Raw genomic sequence first — 19320 nt, 5'->3', positions numbered from 1 at the left:
CACTTAGTGGAGAATGATGTGGATACCTTGCATGAAGAGAGAAATAGTTAGTGGGTGCTATCTATATAAGAATGAATATTTTTTATAATTAATAAGGTAGTTAAAATTTAGTGGGACACTTAGTGGAGAATGATGTGGACACCTTGCATGAAGAGAGAAATAGTTAGTGGGTGCTATCTATATAGGATATATAGATATAGATAGGCTATGTTCTCCCCTTTAAACTCAAAGGTGTTTTTACGGTTTAAAAATAATTGTTTAGACAATAAGTGAACCAACTGGGTCTTTTGTTTGATTTTAATTTGGTTTTCATCTATACTTGATAGCGGTGTTGTTGGTGTTGAGGGTGTTGTTGGTGTTCCCACGATTTGATCTCTAGTGTGGTTTAGCACACTCAACTACAGATTTCAAAGAGGATATGGGGATATAGCTTGGTGCTAAACTCCTAGTATAGGAATTTTTTAAGAAGGATGTTCATTGATTGCCTATGCTGATCTCATATTGTATTGAAAGATAAAACTAGGCAGAAAAAAACACTGATTGCCTCCCAGAGAGAATTTTGTTCATCTAGCAAGCTGAACCACGGTATGGAATTTTGTGACGATATGCTTGAACTAGATTTTATTCGATGAGTCTCGGATCCCAGATTTCTATTGTATCCAGCTTTAAATAAATCCTAGTACTAAGTTAAACTTAATTCTTTTAATGAGTGGACATAAAAAGGTAAAGGTTCAGTTTGTCTGCCTATACAACTTATAAATGCATAAGAAAGAAACTAGTCAGCTTTTTATTGCAAGGCATAAGCTAATTATAATCACATACAACATCTTTAAATTTAATTCGGTGAAACATATTTATTAATAATTACTATATTAAATTATATACTTTTATATTGCATAAATAATGCCGGTGCAATAAGGCCATGTTTAGTACCGTCACATCCAATCTTTGGACATATGCATGGAGCATTAAATGGAGTTGAAAAAATAATTAATTACACAGTATAATTGTTTTCATACAAGATGAATCTTTTAAGTCTAATTAGTTCATAATTAGACATTAATTGTCAAATAACAACAAAAATATGCTACAATACCAAAACCTAAACTTTTTCGCCAACTAAACACGCCCTAACCATCAAAGTTTTGCCCCAACAAAACGAATACGTCTTGTAATGAATAACCAAACACCTACCATGATGAGATGCAATACATGGTATCAAATGTTTGCACAGCAGTAACATGAGAAAAAAAATTGATCCCTAGCTGCCATATGAGAAACAAAACGATGAAAAGGCGGAAGCCTACAAATATAACACCGTGTCTCATTATTAGTGTAGCTTACTTTTGCAGTAATAATAATGGGCTATAACATCACAAAAAGTCTCTTTTTTACATAAAACATGTCATAGAACATAGCAAGATGCAGTACATCAACTGCAAAATTACTCCTACATCCGTTCTATGATATCGCAGAATAATAACCTATAAACAAAGTATTTTGAGCATGTGATTTTGAATGTATCTTTATCCGTAAAAAAATTTGAAAATGAATCTTATTATTTCGGAGTACTAAATGAAGTCTATTTTTAAATTTTTTTGAATGGATGGGTTATAAATCGTGAGACGAATCTAACAAGCCTAATTAATCCATGATTAATTCATAATTAGCAGATGATTACTGTAGCATTATTATTGTAAATCATGGATTAAATAGGCTCATTAGATTCATTTTGTGATTTACAACCCATCTATGTAAAAAATTTTGTAAATAGATTTTATTTAGTACTCTATGCATGTGTCCAAATATTTGATGTAATGTTGTTTGCCAAAATTTTTTTTGCCATCACGGCCTTCGTTTGAGAAACGGTAAGTGTAGAGCCAAGGCTAACCTAATGCGAGTTCAAAAAAAAGAGGCTAACCTAATGCGGGTCCCACACGCCAATATGCGAAAAGGAAACACAAATCAACTGCAAAAAGGAAAAAAAAGGAAAAATAAGAGAGAAATCAGAGCCAGCCGCCAAGCGCCAAGACGCCGTCCCCTGCTCTCTTCCCGCCGCTCAAACCCCTAAACCCTAGCCGCACCAGGGCCTCTCCCCTCCTTCCCCGGCGGCGGCGGCGGCGGCGAGTGGCACACCAGTATCGGACGCGGAGAAGCGCATATACTCTCAGGTTTGGCGGAGATGCCTCTGGGGCAGCGCGCAGGGGACAAGAGCGATTCCCGCTACTGCGGGGTGGAGGTGCTCGACTTCCCCGCCGGCGAGGGCCTCCCCGCCGTCCTCAATCACTCCCTCGCCTCCTCCTTCGACTTCATCCTCGCCCCGCTGGTGGGTACCGAGCTGCTGCCGCTGCAACCCGCCGCCTTCTTCTCCTCCACTCCCCTGCTCAGTCTGACGTGCTCTGCTCCGCGCTGCAGGTCGACCCCAACTACCGGCCCGCGCCCGGCGCCGTGCTGCCCGTGTCGGCGTCGGACCTCGTCCTCGGCCCGGCCCAGTGGAGCAACCACGTCGTCGGGAAGATCAGCGAGTGGATCGATTTGGACGCGGAGGACGAGCAGCTCCGGTTGGACTCCGAGCTCACGCTGAAGCAGGAGATCGCTTGGGCATCTCACCTCTCGCTGCAGGTCCAGTTTCTCATTGCACTGTTCATAATTCATTCACCCCTTTGTCTGACACCAGCCATTGATCATTACTAGAACATCCCGCTCGCTTTGCGCGCCCTATCATGATAACATTATATATATAGACGTGGCCGAGTACAGAATTAGAAGTGCTAGTGAAATCTTGATATTTTGTTCAATCAAAGAGATCTGGTTTCAATTATCCCACAAGCTCCTTGGTAGAATTAGCTCACAGTACACACATGTATAAAAAATTGAGGTGTAAGCACAGCTAGTGAGGTTTAAACATCATATACAGGAATGTGCTCTTCAATTGGCACACAGTAGATTGGACACTTCTTGCACTTCTTAGCAGAAGACCTAATACAGAGAAAACTTTCAGTTTAAGTCAGCACGTGATAAATGATTCCAAGCATTTGTCCGCAGGGAAGTAAGACTATGCATCTCTCTCGTAGCAGATCCTAAAAAGAACCTTCTTCTGAAACTGTGAAAAGATAACTGCTAACAGAGATGGTGATGAACGTGCTAACAGGTTATAATTTGAGCCCCTAAAATGAAGGGAAAGAAATTGGAAGGCAAAATTTTTGCAGTTGGTGGTATGCTGCTTGAAATTTGATACATCCATTTATGTGGCAAAAAGATTGCATAATCAGACATCTTATTGTTAAAGGCATTCGTACTAGCAGATAATAGATCACTGTAAAAGGTATTTTTGCAGTAGAAAGATTGCATAATTAGGCATCTCAGTGTATATATAAAATGGTATCCTAAGACAATTACATTCACGAGTAAGCCCAGATGCTTAATTAATCACTATAGACACCTACTGACCTACCTCTAAAAATGATTGCATTCACAAATAATTTTGTGTGCATTCTACAAATCATTCATCAAAGCATGAGTGGCTATATATAGCAGTCTATGCTATATGCAAAAATATAACGGTCGATGTCGCCTAGCGTTGAAATTAGTATTAAAATAATTTTCTAAAATTTTCTATTCTAGCATTATATTTTTCTAAGACTAAACTCTTATTAATCGTATTCCCTATACGACCTTGATGATGTATTTAAACCTATGTCTGGCATATGAAACAAACAGTTAATGTTTAGAAAAGGTGAGAGAGAATTGAGAAGATATGGCCCGTAGGGCCCACACAAGTGGATGGGGCCATCATGGGGGAGGGGGGTGTTTAGAAAAGGTGAGAGAGAATTGAGAAGATATGGCCCGTAGGGCCCACACAAGTAGATGGGGCCATTATGGGGGGCAGGGGGCCGAGCTTCACCTGTGCGCCACCCCCATTGGCTGCGTGCGCTGAGGGCTCCCGAGTTGACGTGGCGATGTGGGAAGGGGTCAAATAGTGTGGGAAACGCGGCTGTGCGTGGAGGAGCCAGCAGCCTTTAACGAACCCGAAACCCTAGCATGTGTAAGACATGTTAGGTTTATCTTATGCAAGTAGTTTGAGCCCTAAGTTAGAAAGCGGATTAGCGACCCTATTCACCCCTCCCCCTCTAGGGTTGGACACCCCGGTGATCCTTATACAATTTCATATATAGGCAACAAGACTGGTTAGGTTCTTTATCACTGAAACTAAAGGAGGCATGAGCATGTCCCTTCGCTGGTCATACGTATCCTTTTGCAGTACTCATCAGTCTCAAGGGAATACAAAATAGTGTCAATAAGAGATCAAAATAATTACTAATAACCTTATGTTGTAATGAATTAGTAATAGCAATTGGGTAGACAGTTACTAATCCATCTCGGGACAGACGAATCTGAGGAGGGGCATTTGAGCGCCTATCTTGATATACATCTGCTCTCCTTAATAGCTGCAGGGTCATGTTTTGCACAGCCCCAAAGCATGTTTGATTTAAGAATTAAGACTCTAGTAGTTCAAACCAAATTTCGGTCATAGCCAAACATGGGCAGTGCCAAATCAGAGCTGAAACATTGCCATTTGGTTCGTGACCAAGCCAAAGGTTGGACAATGGTAAAAATGAGTATGACATGTGGGTCCAAGGTATTATTATTTTTTTATCATCAAAACATAATCAATATGGGTCTTGAATTGAAGGATTAACTACCAGAAATATGGTAGTGCAACCCGTTTATAAATCGGATACCATATTTTGGAGATAATGTTGATTGAAAGTTCAAGGTGGGAAAAAAATGTTTAGTGCTGCCAACACGCAGGGCATAGAGGTGGAGTGGGATTGTGGGAGACCATCCCAGGCTAGCGGGCGACGCGTCTTCGCATGCCACGCGGCACGGGAAGTGCGGAGGGCGCCTCAAACACCAGCAGGTTTTAATTAACCCGATGATGTTGAAGAATTTATCGGGTAATGCATTGGCTTCAGGATTTCAGAAGTCAAACCCATTGTAAAGAAAAAAAAATCTCCAAACTTTGCCGGGAACCAGTAACTGGCTGCTGGTCCGGTCACATTTCATACAGCTTTCATACTTTTAACAACTTTGATGAGCGCATAAGCAAACGGAAGAAAAATCCAATTTTTATTGTCGTATTAGCGATGAGTGCCGGTTTTATCTCGGGGTGGATGTGTGTGACTCTTTGTAGCAATTTTGTCGCAACCGTAGTGCTCCCATCATCCTGTAGTAATGCCCCCCGCGGTCTCTATCATCATTGGCCAGAAGCATTCCATGGTGGCATGTGGGTGTTAGTCCGAAGTGACAATGCGATGTGGAATTAATGCATTGTGGGGGATATTTAGCTCGCCTTGGTCTCACTGCCCAGGACTTAAGCACTGACCAAAAATGGATGGAGGGAGTATATTCCAAAACACCTATAAACAGCCTAAAGTGGAACATTCTCATTGCCATCATTTGCTCCCAGTTCCAGTCGGTAATCTGTGGGTCGCCCCTGGGATTTGAAACCCTGATCGCCATATATCATTATAAGTCTCCTCCGTTTTTTTTTAATTTTTTTTACAATGGTTAATTTTCCCAGTTTGTAATCATCTTGCAAGCACTAGAAATAAGGATAATTCCATTCCAGTACTTCCAATGCAGAATCTTAGACTTTTGATGGTTGTCAATTACATTGTAAGCTTTACTGTCTCATGCAGCATTTTCCTTTGGAAGAAAATTTGAATTTCGGCACACTTCATTGCAGGCATGCGTTCTTCCTGCCCCCAGAAGATCTTGTGGCAATTATGCTAGAGTTGTGAATCAAATTTTGCAAGGCCTGACCAACATGCATGTATTGCTCTCCATCTTCAACTTGTTTCCGGTAGTTGTATCTATGTTCTAGATATGCTTATATCTTACTAATACATTTCTTCTGTTTCTTCTTTCTCAAGTTGTGGCTTAGGCTACCTTTGGAGAAGTCGGAGCCAATGGATGATGACCTTGATAAAGTAAAGAATAACAACCATATGGTATTTCTTTTTATCATTGAGAGTTGCCTGGAACACTGTGTAAGTGATATGAAAATTTCACATGACACTACTTATTTGTTTTCTTTAATTGCAGAATGAAATGGTAGACTCATGGGAATTGTGGAATTCATTCAGACTGCTATGTGATCATAGTAGCCAACTATGTGTGGCACTTGATATTTCGTAAGTGTCATACTTTCCTCTACCAGTACTTCCGTAAGTAGTTAATTTTTTAATCTATCATATCATAGCTTTGGCATTCATTACAAAAATTCACTACTCTTTTATCAGGAGCACACTGCCATCAATAAACTCATTAGGCCGGTGGTTTGGGGAGCCTGTAAGGGCAGCTATTCTACAAACCAATGTAATCATTCAAATTATTGATTTAACAAATTCATGCTGTTGTGCTGTCGAAATGAAAATGCATATTCTGATCACCTTTTGATTTTGCATCACAGGCTTTTCTAACAAATGGAAGAGGGTATCCTTGTTTGTCAAAGCGGCATCAGAAGCTGCTAACTGGATTTTTTAACCATTATATTCAGGTTTGTTAATTTTTATGCATTTACCTTACACTGAGTCAGTCTTTTTATTTTCATATCTTTCAAGTTAACAGTCCTATGTATATGCTTCTATTTTGTCTTATCTTTTTTTCTTATATATGCCGTGTTGGACTTTTGAGAATTCTGTGGCAGACATCAGTATTGAGTTCCTTTTGTTTTATTTAGGTAATACTCTCTGGGAGATCAAATCACAATGTTCCCCCAGTATCTGAAGGAGTGCTCTTAGGTGATGAGAACCACACTGAAGGTTAGTCATGCATACTTCAAAACATATTCATCTGTTGTGTGCTTTAACCACGCATGATTATCGATAGACAAAGTAACCATTTATACTAATATTTCACTGGCCACACTACACTTAAGTAGTTTTATTACTAAAGTCAACACTGGGAAGAAACACCAGAGTTCCTAACTTCAAATGTTGAAAACTAAGCTCTCTCATCCTTTATTATGATAACAATGTGAGCATCTCTATGATTCTACTGTCCTATGTATGAGTTAATCACCTGATTTTCTAAGGTTCAATGCAAATATGCTTTCATTTTTTAGCAAAGATATTGCCTAACTTGTTTCCTTACCATTGAACTGAACTGTTGCTTTAGATGCCCCTGTTCGACATGCATTAAGTCCATACCTGGACTACACTGCATACCTATACCGGAGGATGGATCCACTTCCTGAGCAGGAATGCTTTGAGGTATCTGTTCTGCCAAGACTTGCCATGGCCCATTATTTAACTGTCTAACTGGTATATTTCATTAACCTTTGTTTTTTTTACTTGATTCAGATCAATTACAGGGATTTTTTGCAGTCCCCTCTCCAGGTAATTCCTGATTTATTTGCTCTTGATTTCATATACTTAAACTAATATTTCTTGGCTCATGGGTTGGGTTATTACTACTACTTCCAAATACCATCAGCAGGGATTTTAGTGTTATTGAAATTCACTGAAATTTTGCAAAATTCAGCTATTCTCATCGCAACAAGGTGTTTTTGGTCCCAAAAAATATTTAAGATCTTATTTAGAAGGGTAAAAATTATAAAATACCCCCATAATAAAGCAAACCAAGTCCCCATCCCGGCATCTCCCGCGTGTAGAGAATGTCCATGGTCAATACCCATGCTCAGCCAGCTTTGTCAAAATTTACTTTCCATGGAAGGCTGGTCACTACTTCAAGGGAGAGAAAACTGAGGATCTCACCCTCGCTGGTACAGCCTTCAAATAGGCTAAAAGCATTCATATGTCATGGCAGATAATACTCTCTGTCCTACCTTTATGTTTAAAAATTCAAACTTGCTCAAAAAATCTTTATGGAATGTGGAATGGATTTTTCATAATTCGCAAATTCAGGTTATTCTGGTGACAACCTTACATCTGAGAAAAAACCTTCAAGCCAAAATATAAATCCTTTGACCCCTGTTACTCTGCAGAGTCTGCACTCTGTTTTTCTCATGGATCATGACCCTTTTTTTGGTGCAGCCTCTAATGGATAATTTGGAAGCTCAGACTTATGAGACATTTGAGAAGGATGTTGTGAAGTACACTCAGGTTTCTGCTATATGCTGTGAATATGCCTTTTTTTTTATATATAGTATACGTTCTGAAGGAGCTACTTTCTTTTCACGTTTATTGTAAAAATATTAAACAGGTTTGAAATTTTGAATTAAACTTGCTACATCTTTGTTTTCAAATTTTTCCCTTTTTATTTAATGACCAGTTATATGACTTTTTGTGATGGTACTTGCCCCCTTCAAGTATTAATTTTCTTGCATGAACTGATGGCCCTGGTTTAGCAAAAGAAAAAAACATCATATGACCAGAATGTTATCTTTCTCTTTCCTGGGATTTACTGCATTTTTGCTTTTATTAACACCAATAATTCTTTATTTACATCATGTGCACAGTATCAAAGAGCAGTTGCTAAGGCTTTGGTTGATAGGGTCCCAGATGATGCGGTCTCCACAACTAGGACGGTAAGATCCAACCTCGAACTTCGACAGTTTCCCTTTCTAGATTTGATGCATGCATACTTTCAATGGCCCAAAATTTAAGAGATTGTCGGGTGGTAAACCCAGCCGGGTGGCAGAATACACCCGCCTAAGCCCTAAGGGAGAATGAACTCAGGGGGTAGCTAGGATTAGTCCGATCTAGATGCAAGAACACGATGAACACAGAAGGTTTATAGTGGTTCGGGCCTCCGGAGCGTAATACCCTACATCCACTGTGTGTTGTATTGCCTGTGCTCACAAGAGATTGCTCGAGAGTGGTTCTAGCTGGGGAGCTGAGAGTGTGAGGGAGAGAGTCTGAGTCCACCTATCCTGTGACTAGCGTGTGCTCCCCTTTCATAGTCAAAGGGAGGCACGTACATAGCCATTGGGACCCCGACAGGTGGGCCCAACGTGGATGTATTTAAATAACATAACGCCTAGCGCTATTATGGTGCTACGCCTGGGGAAGATCTTATTCCGGGATTTCGCTGCCTCGTCCGCATGGATGTATTGACCGGCGCAGACCCTCCGACCGGCGTGGTCTTGCCCTGTCATGTTGGTGCGGCGCTTGCAGTTAGCCGGGTAGGCTGCGCCACTCATACTGTTCATGCCGCGTAGCTTGCGGCGTAGGCGGTATGATGGAAAGGGCCGTGCCGTCGCATCCATTTAATGCGGCAGACTAACGTGCACCGCGCGCGCGGTGCCTGCGGCTGCACTGTGCACCTTGGTAATACGCGACCAATAGTGGAGTCTGGTAAAGGCTGCCCCGTGCTCTGCAGCGACAGAGCACGTCTCAGCCTCCCGCATTAAATGCGGTGGGTGGGCGAGTCTTCCGGCGGAAGACTCGTGCCCGCGCCCGCGGACACGTGGCGGCTCCGGACCCCTCCTGGGTGAAATGCTGGTTCCCCGCGTGCCGGGGGGTCCGGATGGCATGGGGGGTCCGGGGACCCCCGGCTATCTGCGCCGGGCGCTGCCTTCTCTGGGACACGTGGCGTCACCGGACCCTCCCCCGAGCAGAGAGCAGGTCCGGGGCTGCTGGCCCGGCGAGGTGGACTCTGGACCGCAGGGGTCCGGCTGCTCTGCTCTTCAGCGCGTAGTTTAGGATAACTACGCGAGTCCTTGCCCAGACGCAGTAGGAGGGGGTACCCCGGTCTCGGGGTACCGACAGTGGCCCCCGAGCCCACCGAGAGGACCTCTCGGCGAAGGGTTTTGACATCTCTCCGGGAGACAGAGTTCCGAGCTTCCGCCGTACATCACGTACAGCTTCTTGCGTCGCTCGTCCTCGCCAGAGTCGGTGTCGCCATGGCTGTAGACGCCTTTTAGTTCTCGAGCAGGGGATTGATACCCCAACCCCTTCTCCACGGCAGCGGCCTCACTGTCGGAGGCTTTCTCCTTGCCAGGCCACTGGCGAGGAGGGGGTGAGCCGTCCTTGGAGGCCTGCTCACGCCGCCCACTGACCCGCTTCGCAACTTTCTGGATCTCACGGCAGTCAGCGGCGCTGTGGCGAGCGGTGGGATGAACTGGGCATGAACCACCATTGCCACCCTGCGGGCGCGGGCGCTTGCCGTTCGCATTCTGAACCCCAGCTGCCGCTGCTGCAGCTAACTGGGGCTCCAGCCTGGGCCCCCCGCGACCGCGGTTCTTGTTCTTCTTTTTCTTGCCACCGCCCTGGACGGTAGCTCTGGAGCCACCAGCCTCGGCGACTCCATCTTGGGGGGCTGAGTGCCATGCGCGGCCCTCAGCGGCCTTGGCACACTTGTCGGCTAGGAAGAAAAGCGTGGTGACGCTTTCCACCTCGTGCGTTGCCAGTTTCTCGAGCATCTTCTCATCACGTACTCCTTGATGGAAAGCAATAATGATAGATGCGTCAGAGATACGAGGAATAGTACCCCGTACCTTGGTGAAGCGCGAGATGAATGCCCGGAGCGTCTCTTCGGGTTTGTGCTTCACGGCGTGGAGGTGAGCCTCCACACCATGCTGCTGATAAGCACTGGCAAAGTTCGCCGTAAATCTGGTGCAGAGCCCTTCCCAGGACTGAATCATCCCAGGAGTGAGGTTCATGAGCCAAGTCCGGGTTGGCACAGTCAAGGCTACATGAAAGTAGCTCGCCATGACAGCGTCGTTGCCAACAGCTGCTGTGATGGCGGTGACGTACACCTGCTGGAATTCCGACGGATGAGTGGTACCGTCGTACTTCTCCGGCAGTTGTGGACGAAACTTGGACGGCCAGGCCTCCGCGCGGAGATGATCCGCGAGCGCGGCACAGCCCACCCCAGCAACCGGTGCAGCCGCTGGTGCCCGGGCGTTTCCCGGGAGCTTGGGTGCCGCTGCATCCAAGTCGGCGTTGAGATTGCGGCCCTCGATGTTGAGGCGGCGTTCTCGTGCCCTTTCCACGGAGATGCGGGCATCCTCACCCGCGCACCTGCGGTTGAGCTCCGCCCGTAGGTCTTCTGTTCGCGCACCCCTCACCGTGGGGGAGCGCATGAATGCCGACGCGCCGCCCTGGCACCGATGGTAGGGTACCACCGCATTGCCAGGCGGAGGTCGTTGCCCAGTCCTTGTGGAACTAGGGGAGGCCTGAGCCAGATGGAGGAGACGGTCAACATCGTCCCGCCACTGCCTCAGCAGCCGGAGGGTTGCGAAGCAACTCCTTAGCTGCCGCCAGCGCCCCGCTGCTCGCAGCTTGTGAGGGGGCCTTTGACGGGTGCCCTGATTCTCGCTGGCGTGCAACGTGCGCCGCTGCCATCGGTGGCTGCTCCACGGGCACGGTTGCCCCTGGGCAGGAAGGCGAGAGGCGCGTGGTGCAGATGACGCCACACCCTCCACCATCTCCACGTCGTCGTCGTGGTGGGAGTGCTCAACCACCCGAACCATGGAGATGAGCAAGAGATGAACTAAAACTAGCTAACCTTCGCCCCTACCTGGCGCGCCAAAATGTCGGGTGGTAAACCCAGCCGGGTGGCAGAATGCGCCCGCCTAAGCCCCGAGGGAGAATGAACTCGGAGGGTAGCTAGGATTAGTCCGATTTAGATGCAAGAACACGATGAACACAGAAGGCTTAGAGTGGATCGGGCCGCCGGAGCGTAATACCCTACATTCACTGTGTGTTGTATTGCCTGTGCTCACAAGAGATTGCTCGAGAGTGGTTCTATCTGGTGAGCTGAGAGTGTGAGGGAGAGAGTCTGAGTCCACCTATCCTGAGACTAGCGTGTGGTCCCCTTTCATAGTCAAAGGGAGGCACGTACATAGCCATTGAGACTCCGACAGGTGGGCCTAACGTGGATGTATTTAAATAACATAACGCCTAGCGCTATTATGGTGCTACACCTGGGGAAGATCTTATTCCGGGATTTCGCTGCCTCGTCCGCATGGATGTACTGACCGGCGCAGACCCTCCAACCGGTGTGGTCTTGCCCTGTCATGTTGGTGCGGCGCTTGCAGCTAGCCGGGTAGGCTGCGCCACGCATGCTGTTCATGCCGCGTAGCGCATCCATTTAATGCGGCAGACTAACGTGCGCCGCGCGCGCGGCGCCTGCGGCTGCACTATGCACCTTGGTAATACGCGACCAATAGTGGAGTCTGGCAAAGGCTGCCCCGTGCTCTGCGGCGACAGAGCACGCCTCAGCCTTCCGCACTAAATGCGGTGGGTGGGCGAGTCTTCCGGCGGAAGACTCGTGCCCGCGCCCGCGGACACGTGGCAGCTCCGGACCCCTCCTGGGTGAAATGCTGGTTCCCCGCGCGCCGGGGGGTCCGGGGACCCCCGGCTATCTGTGCCGGGCGCTGCCTTCTCTGGGACACGTGGCGTCACCGGACCCTTCCCCGAGCAGAGAGCAGGTCCGGGGCCGCTGGCCCGGCGAGGTGGACTCCGGACCGTAGGGGTCCGGCTGCTCTGCTCTTCAGCGCGTAGTTTAGGATAACTACGCAAGTCCTTGCCCAGACGCAGTAGGAGGGGGTACCCCGGTCCCGGGGTACCGACAGAGATGAAGTAATGGTGCATGTGTGTTGTGCATCTCTTTGAACTAAGATTAGAGGCTTTATTTTCTGTTGAGGTGACATAAATTCAGATATTGTTTCTCCTATATGGTTCTAGACCCTGGCCAATTGAATGACACTTTTTTTCTCGCTTCTCATTTCTTGCATCCTGTTAACAAATCTACTCCCTGTCTGATTGAGCTTCATTCCATATTTCTACTATCTCCTAAGTCTAATCATATAATTCCTCGCTATTCAACAAACGAAGGTGCTGATGGTTGTTGGAGCAGGCCGAGGACCTCTAGTACGAGTATCATTGCAGGTCAGTGTCACTTCTCTTGGAGCTTATGAGCTTGAAAGAAAAAAAGGACCTTGATGAATTATTAGCTTGCGCTAATGATACAACTGCAAAACCCTTTTGGAAAAGCATAGTACAACTGTAACACAAATCATTTTTCATTTTTCTTCTGTTTTCAATGGAGCTTGGAGCTATATAAACTTTGGCTTTCGATGCAGGCTGCTGAACAAACTGGTCGCAAGTTAAAAGTATATGCTGTGGAAAAAAATCCTAATGCTGTCATTACTCTTCATGTGAGTTATTGAGTGATTGTCCTGTCTCTTATTTATCCAACCATTCCTTGTTAGTGCAAGATGCAATCGTTGCTGTCTTGTATAAGAATTGACTAATACTTGATTTTATCTATTCTGGGGGACTGAAACAGAGTTTGATCAAATTGGAGGGGTGGGAAAGCTTGGTTACTGTAATTTCTAGCGACATGAGGTGCTGGGATGCCCCTGAAAAAGCAGATATTTTGGTACGGTGATATTTTCTTTTATTAGAAATGGTCATGTTTTCCAACCTGTTAATTAGATAAACCTCTTACACACCTACATGGATCAGGTCAGTGAATTGCTTGGGTCCTTTGGTGACAATGAGTTATCTCCTGAGTGTCTGGATGGTGCTCAGCGATTCTTGAAGCCTGATGGGATTTCTATTCCTTCTTCGTACTGGACCTTTTCTTATACATATCTTTCCTTAATTCCCGATGTCCAAAATATATTTGATATCATTGATTGTTTGCTTATGGTTCTTTGCAGATACACTAGTTTTATCCAACCAATAACAGCATCAAAGTTGCACAATGATGTAGGTGTCTACCCATTTCAGTTATAGCTGTGAGATTCCTATAGAAATCTAAGCGACCTGATTTCTGCAGATCAAAGCACACAAAGATATTGCACATTTTGAAACTGCATATGTTGTCAAACTACACCGCATAGCGACACTGACACCTCCACAACAGGTTAGAAGTCAGAATGTGTTGTGTGTGCTTGAATGGCTGTCTGATCTGATCACAGTTTCTGACACTGCCATTTTTCATTCATTATTGTTTTGAGAAAACTTTTTCATTCATTATTTATGCCATGAAATTTGTTGATCACCATTATATCTCTAGGTATTTACTTTCACCCATCCAAATTTCTCACCAAACGCGAGCAATCAAAGGTATACCAAGTTGCAATTTGAAATGCCACCAGATATGGGGTCATGCCTTGTGCACGGTATGCATATATATTTATGTTTGAATTTACCGCATCTACAGTAGTTGTTCCCTCAGTAACAGCAGTTGTGCCCATTATTTTGTCAGGATTTGCTGGATATTTTGACTCTGTTCTATATAAGGATGTTCATCTTGGAATTGAGCCAAACACTGCTACACCAAACATGTTTAGCTGGTAATTGGCAACCTGATCCTTGCAAGCTGACAATAAATTTATCAAATCTTGCCATCAATAATGTATATTCATGACCAAACCTTGTCAGGTTCCCGATCTTCTTCCCGTTGAGAAAGCCCATCTACGTGCCCGACCGATCTCCTATAGAAGTGCACTTCTGGCGGTGCTGTGCCCCCACAAAGGTAGTACATGTCATGTCTTACTGTTTGGTTGCTACTTCTGGCATGCTTGAATTTTTATCATCGCATCCTCCATTGTTGCAGGTGTGGTACGAGTGGGCTGTGACGACACCGACTCCGTCACCCATCCATAACAGCAGTGGCCGGTCATATTGGGTTGGTCTATAAGTCACCAAGATCATTGTTGTCTTATATTTTGTAACAGAGAAAAAAAAATTAGGTATTAGTAATATCTGGAGTTTCGCTGGTGCCTGGAGGATCCTTGGAGTTTCAAGCAATGGACATCATCTTGGATGCAGGGCTTTTGGGAGCCCTGGAACATTGGAACTTGTATCTCAAAGGGGTCGTTTGGCCTCCAACGTTGTGCGCTCGATTTTGATAGCATTAGGCTTTTGACTTGCAAATTTTGACAATATTTCTTGTTTCGTCAATTCTGAAAATTTCTCCTCTGTGGCTTCTGTTTCTTCTCTACCGCCCCCGATTTGCTTGTGACTAGGGATTTGTTATCTTCATTTTTTTTTTGGCGAGTAAGATCTGTAACTGTTGTTTCGCAGGAACATGAACATGACAGGTTTTACTCCATATATAATTAAATTAAACTTTGCAAAAGCACCATGGAAAATGAAGGGCAAATTGCCATCAGTGGCGGGTACGATGCTCAGGTCCAGCTTGTGGCGCATGGGCCAGCTGCTTTGGGCCCACAAGTCGGCAGCGTTGACGGGAACAGGAAGCTCTCTCACCCAGCGTGCAACTGCCGGGAAGGTTCACGAAGCATCTGGAACACGTGCCCATGCCACTGTGTCCTGAGTGGCCGCCACCAAAAGGGGAAGAGGACGCGAGCCCTCGCGAAAGCAGAAGGACCCTGTCAGAATTGGAGCGCACGCGACCCCCTTTCCAGTTCCCGCCCCGCGCCTCGCTGAGAGATCTGCGGTGGACACCGATCCGCCCGTCGTTGGCGCCGGAAGCTGCGGGGAGAACGAGCGGAGATGGAGGACACAGCAACGGCGGCGCCGGCGCCGGCGGAGAAGGCGTCGTCGTACAGGTACTGGGTGCGGGAGGCCACCGGCGACGCCGCGCCGCTCCCGGTCCCGCGCAAGCTCGACCCGGCCGCGGCCGCCGCCAACGGCAACGGGAACGGCAACCCGCCGCCGCTCGGCTCCGTCTGGAACCAGGTCAGCCCCCCCACCCCGTCTCATCTTATCTCATATCTCCGTCCTTCCATCTCGTGGGGAATGAAACCCTGTGGTTGCATTGCGGCAAGCTTGGCAGAAAAAAAAAAGGATTGCAAATTTGTGATGCCTCGTGTCTCATCAGCGTTCACCCCATCTGTCCAATCTAATGGTGGAGCTACGAGTGCTAGATCTGATCTGTAATCAAACTTGCCTACCATTATGTGTACCTGATCTACCGCCGAGACTATGGCTCCATCTGTCTCCAATTGTTTCATGGATTCCTCAGCGAGTATTATTCCAATCCATGTAATTTATTGCGGATTGCAGTGTACATTCATCCTCCAATTCACAAGGAATTTATAGAATTGGTTGGCGAGTGTTCCTGCTGCCTGTGAGCATTTGATTTTGTTCACAGAGCTGATGACCTGGACAATATAATGTGCTAGATTGCTAGGCATAAACGTGACTGAACCTTTGAGTGTGAGATAGGAGTGATTTCACCGAGGAAACATACATGAAGCTGAAGGGTGAATAGATTTATAAGCTTGAACTAGTTAGTCAGGATTAATTGAAACTAGTTAGTCAGGATTAATGTTTAGATTCCAAATGATTTAAGACAATTTGAATTTACCCCATGTTTGGATTACCTTCACAATGAGTAATCTCATGACATTAAATTGAAAGCCTTTTTTTTGTGTGTTCTTGCCCCTACTTCGAAGTTTCAACTGTAGTTTTGCCCTTGTTTTTTTAAAATTTGTGATTTTGCCCTTGGTCTTTGCGGACTTGCCTCTGTTTTGACCATTGACTAGGGGGGAAATCATTGACTTGTGAATAGTAAAAGGCAAAATCACAGAGTTAAAAACGAGGGAAAACTTACAAGGCGCAGGAACTAAAATACTAAATAGAATGGTGGGAAGAAATTTGGGAAGTGGTGAGTTATGTCATCTTAGGCCCTATTCGGCTGAGCTTGACTGGCTGCCAGCCAGCCTCGGCTCCAGCAATCGGTAAAGGGCCATGGCCCACATGGCAGGTGGCCAGACTGCAGCGGCACCGCACGCTAATTTCAAGCCCAAATCAACGAGCTCCATGCCAAAGAAGGAAGGGGCGGAGATGTAGAGGCGAGCGGGGCGACAACCATGAGCGGCGAGCGCACCTCTGCCACCGGCGACCTCTCGCCCATTCCTCGCGCTAGACGTCCGCGGCACATCCTCGTCTCCACAGCACATCCCCATCTCCACCGCGGCGGCCGGCATCTCCGCGGCCCACATCTCCAGACGACGCCGCGCAAGGTCGGGTCATGAAGTCCGACTTCTTGTTCCGCGGCTGGGTGCTAGGGGCTGCCACTCGGTGCGAGGAGCAGGAAGGACGAGGACATCTGCGCGCTGTCGCCGTCCATGTCGTTCGGGGGCTCGGCCGTGGGATCCTCCTTGTCGTCGTCGGAGCTCGTCCTAGAGCTGAGGCGGCAGGCTCGATGCGCGCCATGGTGGCCGCCTCCTCTCGCCGCGAGGCACGGCACCAAGCTCGCTGTCGCCGCCAGGGCGCGCGCCGTGCTCTAGGCCGGCGCCTCACGGCGGGTGAGTGGTGATTGCACAGGGGGGGGACGAAAGGGCGACGCCAGGCTTATCCACCAGCCATTCGGCTGGAACTGGGCAGCCGAACGGCTGGGCTGATAAGTCCAGCCAGCACCAGCCCAGCCAGCCCATAACGACCATCCGAACAGGCCGTTAGCTGTAACCGATCTGTGTGCAAAATCACAAAGTTAAAAAAAAAACAAGGGCAAAATTACAATTACATTTCAAAGTAGGGCAAGTGGTGAGTTATGTCTTCTCGTGCATAGTTTTGATATGGATGTTGTAGCTTTGGAAGGAACAAATTACCAATGCACTTTTACTGTGGATTCACTGCTGCTTGCTACAGTACTGTTTTCCTGAAGTGTTGTTTGAGCTTTGCAGGCTGGAACCTGGGAGGAGAAAAACCTCAACTCATGGGCCAATAGTAGGATTAAGGTGCGGTAGTTTGACAGCCAATTGTTTGCAAAAATATTTGGTATAAAATAGAAAAATGATGTCTTAATTCTTCTGCATTTCTCTTGACATTTGTTGGCTGATCTGTGCTACAGGATTTGTTGGGTTCTCTAGGTTCATTGGAATTCCCAACAGGGAAGGCATCCATTGATGAAGTGTCCAAATGCTCAGGAGACGTAAGTATAATGTTTGACTGAGCAATTCAATTCCGTGATACCATTATTAGTTCGTGGCTGAAGAAAACACACTAATTATTCATGTTCTTTCATTGTCATTATGCACCTAATGCAATTGATATTATTTGTATTGACCTGTAACAGTGGGGCAGATGCATTGTTCAATGTGTATCCCTGGATGGAATCTGCTGTGATTTCTTGATAGCTGTTTACTTCTTTGACTAAGTATTTCTGTACTGGTAATAGTAACAACTCGATGTATACCCATTGTTGCCATGCAGGCATTTCAGGTCACAGTTCGCAACAAGAAGAGAGTAGGGTATAATTATGAGCTGAGCTTGAGATTTAGAGGTAAACGCCAACATCATATCAAGATTGACATCATTCAATCATGATTATCCCCTTTGGTCTTGGTATTACTACAGTTTAATTCATGGTAATGCTTATCAGGTGAATGGTTAGTTAAAGAAGAAAACAAGAAAGTAAAAGGCCATTTAGACATTCCTGAGTTTTCATTTGGTGAGCTTGAGGACTTGGAGGTAAAGTTTCTATTCTATATTGGGGGCTTTGTACCAATGTATCTAACATAATACTGGCTGGCATCACATATTTGCCTTTTCTTTTTTGGTGTCTGTCAGTTACAAGTAAGGTTCAGTGACGACAAGGAACTCACATCCAACGATAAAACACTGATTTGTAAGGATCTGAAGTCATTTCTGGCTCCAATTCAGGAGAAAATGCGCATGTTTGAAGAAGAGCTTAAAGGTAGATAGCGAAGGTTAACAGGAGTCAGCAGTGCTAGGTAACTGACTGGCGCTGCTGTGCTAGATGAGTAAGCATGTCAAAGCTGAGGTCGTCTTGTGGTTTCGCCATCTTCTGCAGTCGTACTTGGACGACTGAGACTGTATGTGTACTGATTTGATGCCCCTGTTGAGATGAACAAGAACTGTCTAAAACTCTGAACCCGTCTCTTGATCTTCCCTCTTCACGAACGATATTTGATAGCAAAGAAAAATTACCATATTTCTGTATGAACGCTACATCTCGTATCGAAAGCTAAGATGACATCTGAATCATTATCTGAATGCTATGAACCAGTTAGATTTTTGAATACACAATACAAATTAGTGTAAAAAATTATAATCTAGAGGCTGTTAATATACGAAATGCTGTCCTTTTCACTGACTGACTGATCTGGAAGAAGTAGCAATTATGTAGAGCCCAAGTTGGAATTGAAATCCCTGTCTCCAATAAATTTGGCACAACTTAGTTTGTCCCCGTACATCTGATGCACGCGCATTCAACCTCAGCCACAAACCCCAGGAATCACCATTTCTCTCCATCAAAAATTCAAAATAAATCGACCATTTCATCCTCTCTTCCTATGACAGCTTTCCATCAAATTCGTTACACATAGACACGAGGAGAATACATGCATGCGCATGAATCTCCCAAATCCTAGATTTTTTTTCCTCCATTCATTCATAGCTC

General features: G+C 45.9%; 2 protein-coding genes across 5 annotated transcripts; both read left to right on the top strand.

Moving 5' to 3' along the window:
* Nucleotides 1-2003: 2003 nt before the first annotated feature.
* LOC120645102 (protein arginine N-methyltransferase 5-like) lies at nucleotides 2004-14922 on the top strand. Of its 4 annotated transcripts, none has more exons than XM_039922029.1 (22): nucleotides 2005-2326; nucleotides 2416-2622; nucleotides 5750-5836; nucleotides 5937-6014; nucleotides 6109-6197; nucleotides 6306-6381; nucleotides 6476-6562; nucleotides 6746-6827; nucleotides 7183-7277; nucleotides 7368-7403; nucleotides 8061-8129; nucleotides 8486-8554; nucleotides 12810-12863; nucleotides 13058-13132; nucleotides 13264-13356; nucleotides 13443-13546; nucleotides 13640-13688; nucleotides 13759-13845; nucleotides 13999-14104; nucleotides 14191-14278; nucleotides 14367-14460; nucleotides 14542-14922. In XM_039922029.1, the coding sequence occupies exons 1-22, from the start codon at nucleotides 2183-2185 to the stop codon at nucleotides 14623-14625; spliced, it is 1953 nt and encodes a 650-aa protein (XP_039777963.1). In that variant the 5' UTR covers nucleotides 2005-2182; the 3' UTR covers nucleotides 14626-14922. The 4 variants fall into 4 exon arrangements, with proteins under 4 accessions (XP_039777891.1, XP_039777821.1, XP_039777963.1 ...); XM_039922087.1 differs by having other exon boundaries at nucleotides 2026-2326; nucleotides 5937-5993; XM_039921957.1 differs by having other exon boundaries at nucleotides 2004-2326; nucleotides 5937-5993; nucleotides 13443-13688.
* A 319-nt stretch (nucleotides 14923-15241) lies between these two features.
* On the top strand, nucleotides 15242-18860 carry LOC120645345. Its single transcript, XM_039922167.1, has 6 exons — nucleotides 15242-15629; nucleotides 17582-17635; nucleotides 17749-17829; nucleotides 18111-18180; nucleotides 18280-18368; nucleotides 18468-18860. Exons 1-6 carry the CDS (start codon nucleotides 15444-15446, stop codon nucleotides 18600-18602), a joined length of 615 nt encoding a protein of 204 aa, XP_039778101.1. The 5' UTR covers nucleotides 15242-15443; the 3' UTR covers nucleotides 18603-18860.
* The last annotated feature ends 460 nt before the right edge of the window (nucleotides 18861-19320 follow it).

The sequence above is a fragment of the Panicum virgatum genome, chromosome 1K (genome assembly GCF_016808335.1).
Source record: "Panicum virgatum strain AP13 chromosome 1K, P.virgatum_v5, whole genome shotgun sequence".
NCBI classification, from domain to species: Eukaryota; Viridiplantae; Streptophyta; class Magnoliopsida; order Poales; family Poaceae; genus Panicum; species Panicum virgatum.
Note: the sequence above shows the minus strand (reverse complement) of the source record. Positions and strands in the feature narration are given on the sequence as shown.

What these genes read in the sequence shown, in the direction of transcription:
- LOC120645102 (XM_039921887.1), top strand. Translation starts at nt 2,183, where the DNA reads ATGCCTCTGGGGCAGCGCGCAGGGGACAAGAGCGATTCCCGCTACTGC. An exon ending in TTTTTAACCATTATATTCAG is followed by an intron (nt 6,563 to 6,745) that starts GTTTGTTAATTT and finishes TGTTTTATTTAG; the next exon opens with GTAATACTCTCTGGGAGATC. An exon ending in ACACCAAACATGTTTAGCTG is followed by an intron (nt 14,279 to 14,366) that starts GTAATTGGCAAC and finishes AAACCTTGTCAG; the next exon opens with GTTCCCGATCTTCTTCCCGT.
- LOC120645345 (XM_039922167.1), top strand. Translation starts at nt 15,444, where the DNA reads ATGGAGGACACAGCAACGGCGGCGCCGGCGCCGGCGGAGAAGGCGTCG. An exon ending in TGTCCAAATGCTCAGGAGAC is followed by an intron (nt 17,830 to 18,110) that starts GTAAGTATAATG and finishes GTTGCCATGCAG; the next exon opens with GCATTTCAGGTCACAGTTCG. An exon ending in GTGAGCTTGAGGACTTGGAG is followed by an intron (nt 18,369 to 18,467) that starts GTAAAGTTTCTA and finishes GGTGTCTGTCAG; the next exon opens with TTACAAGTAAGGTTCAGTGA.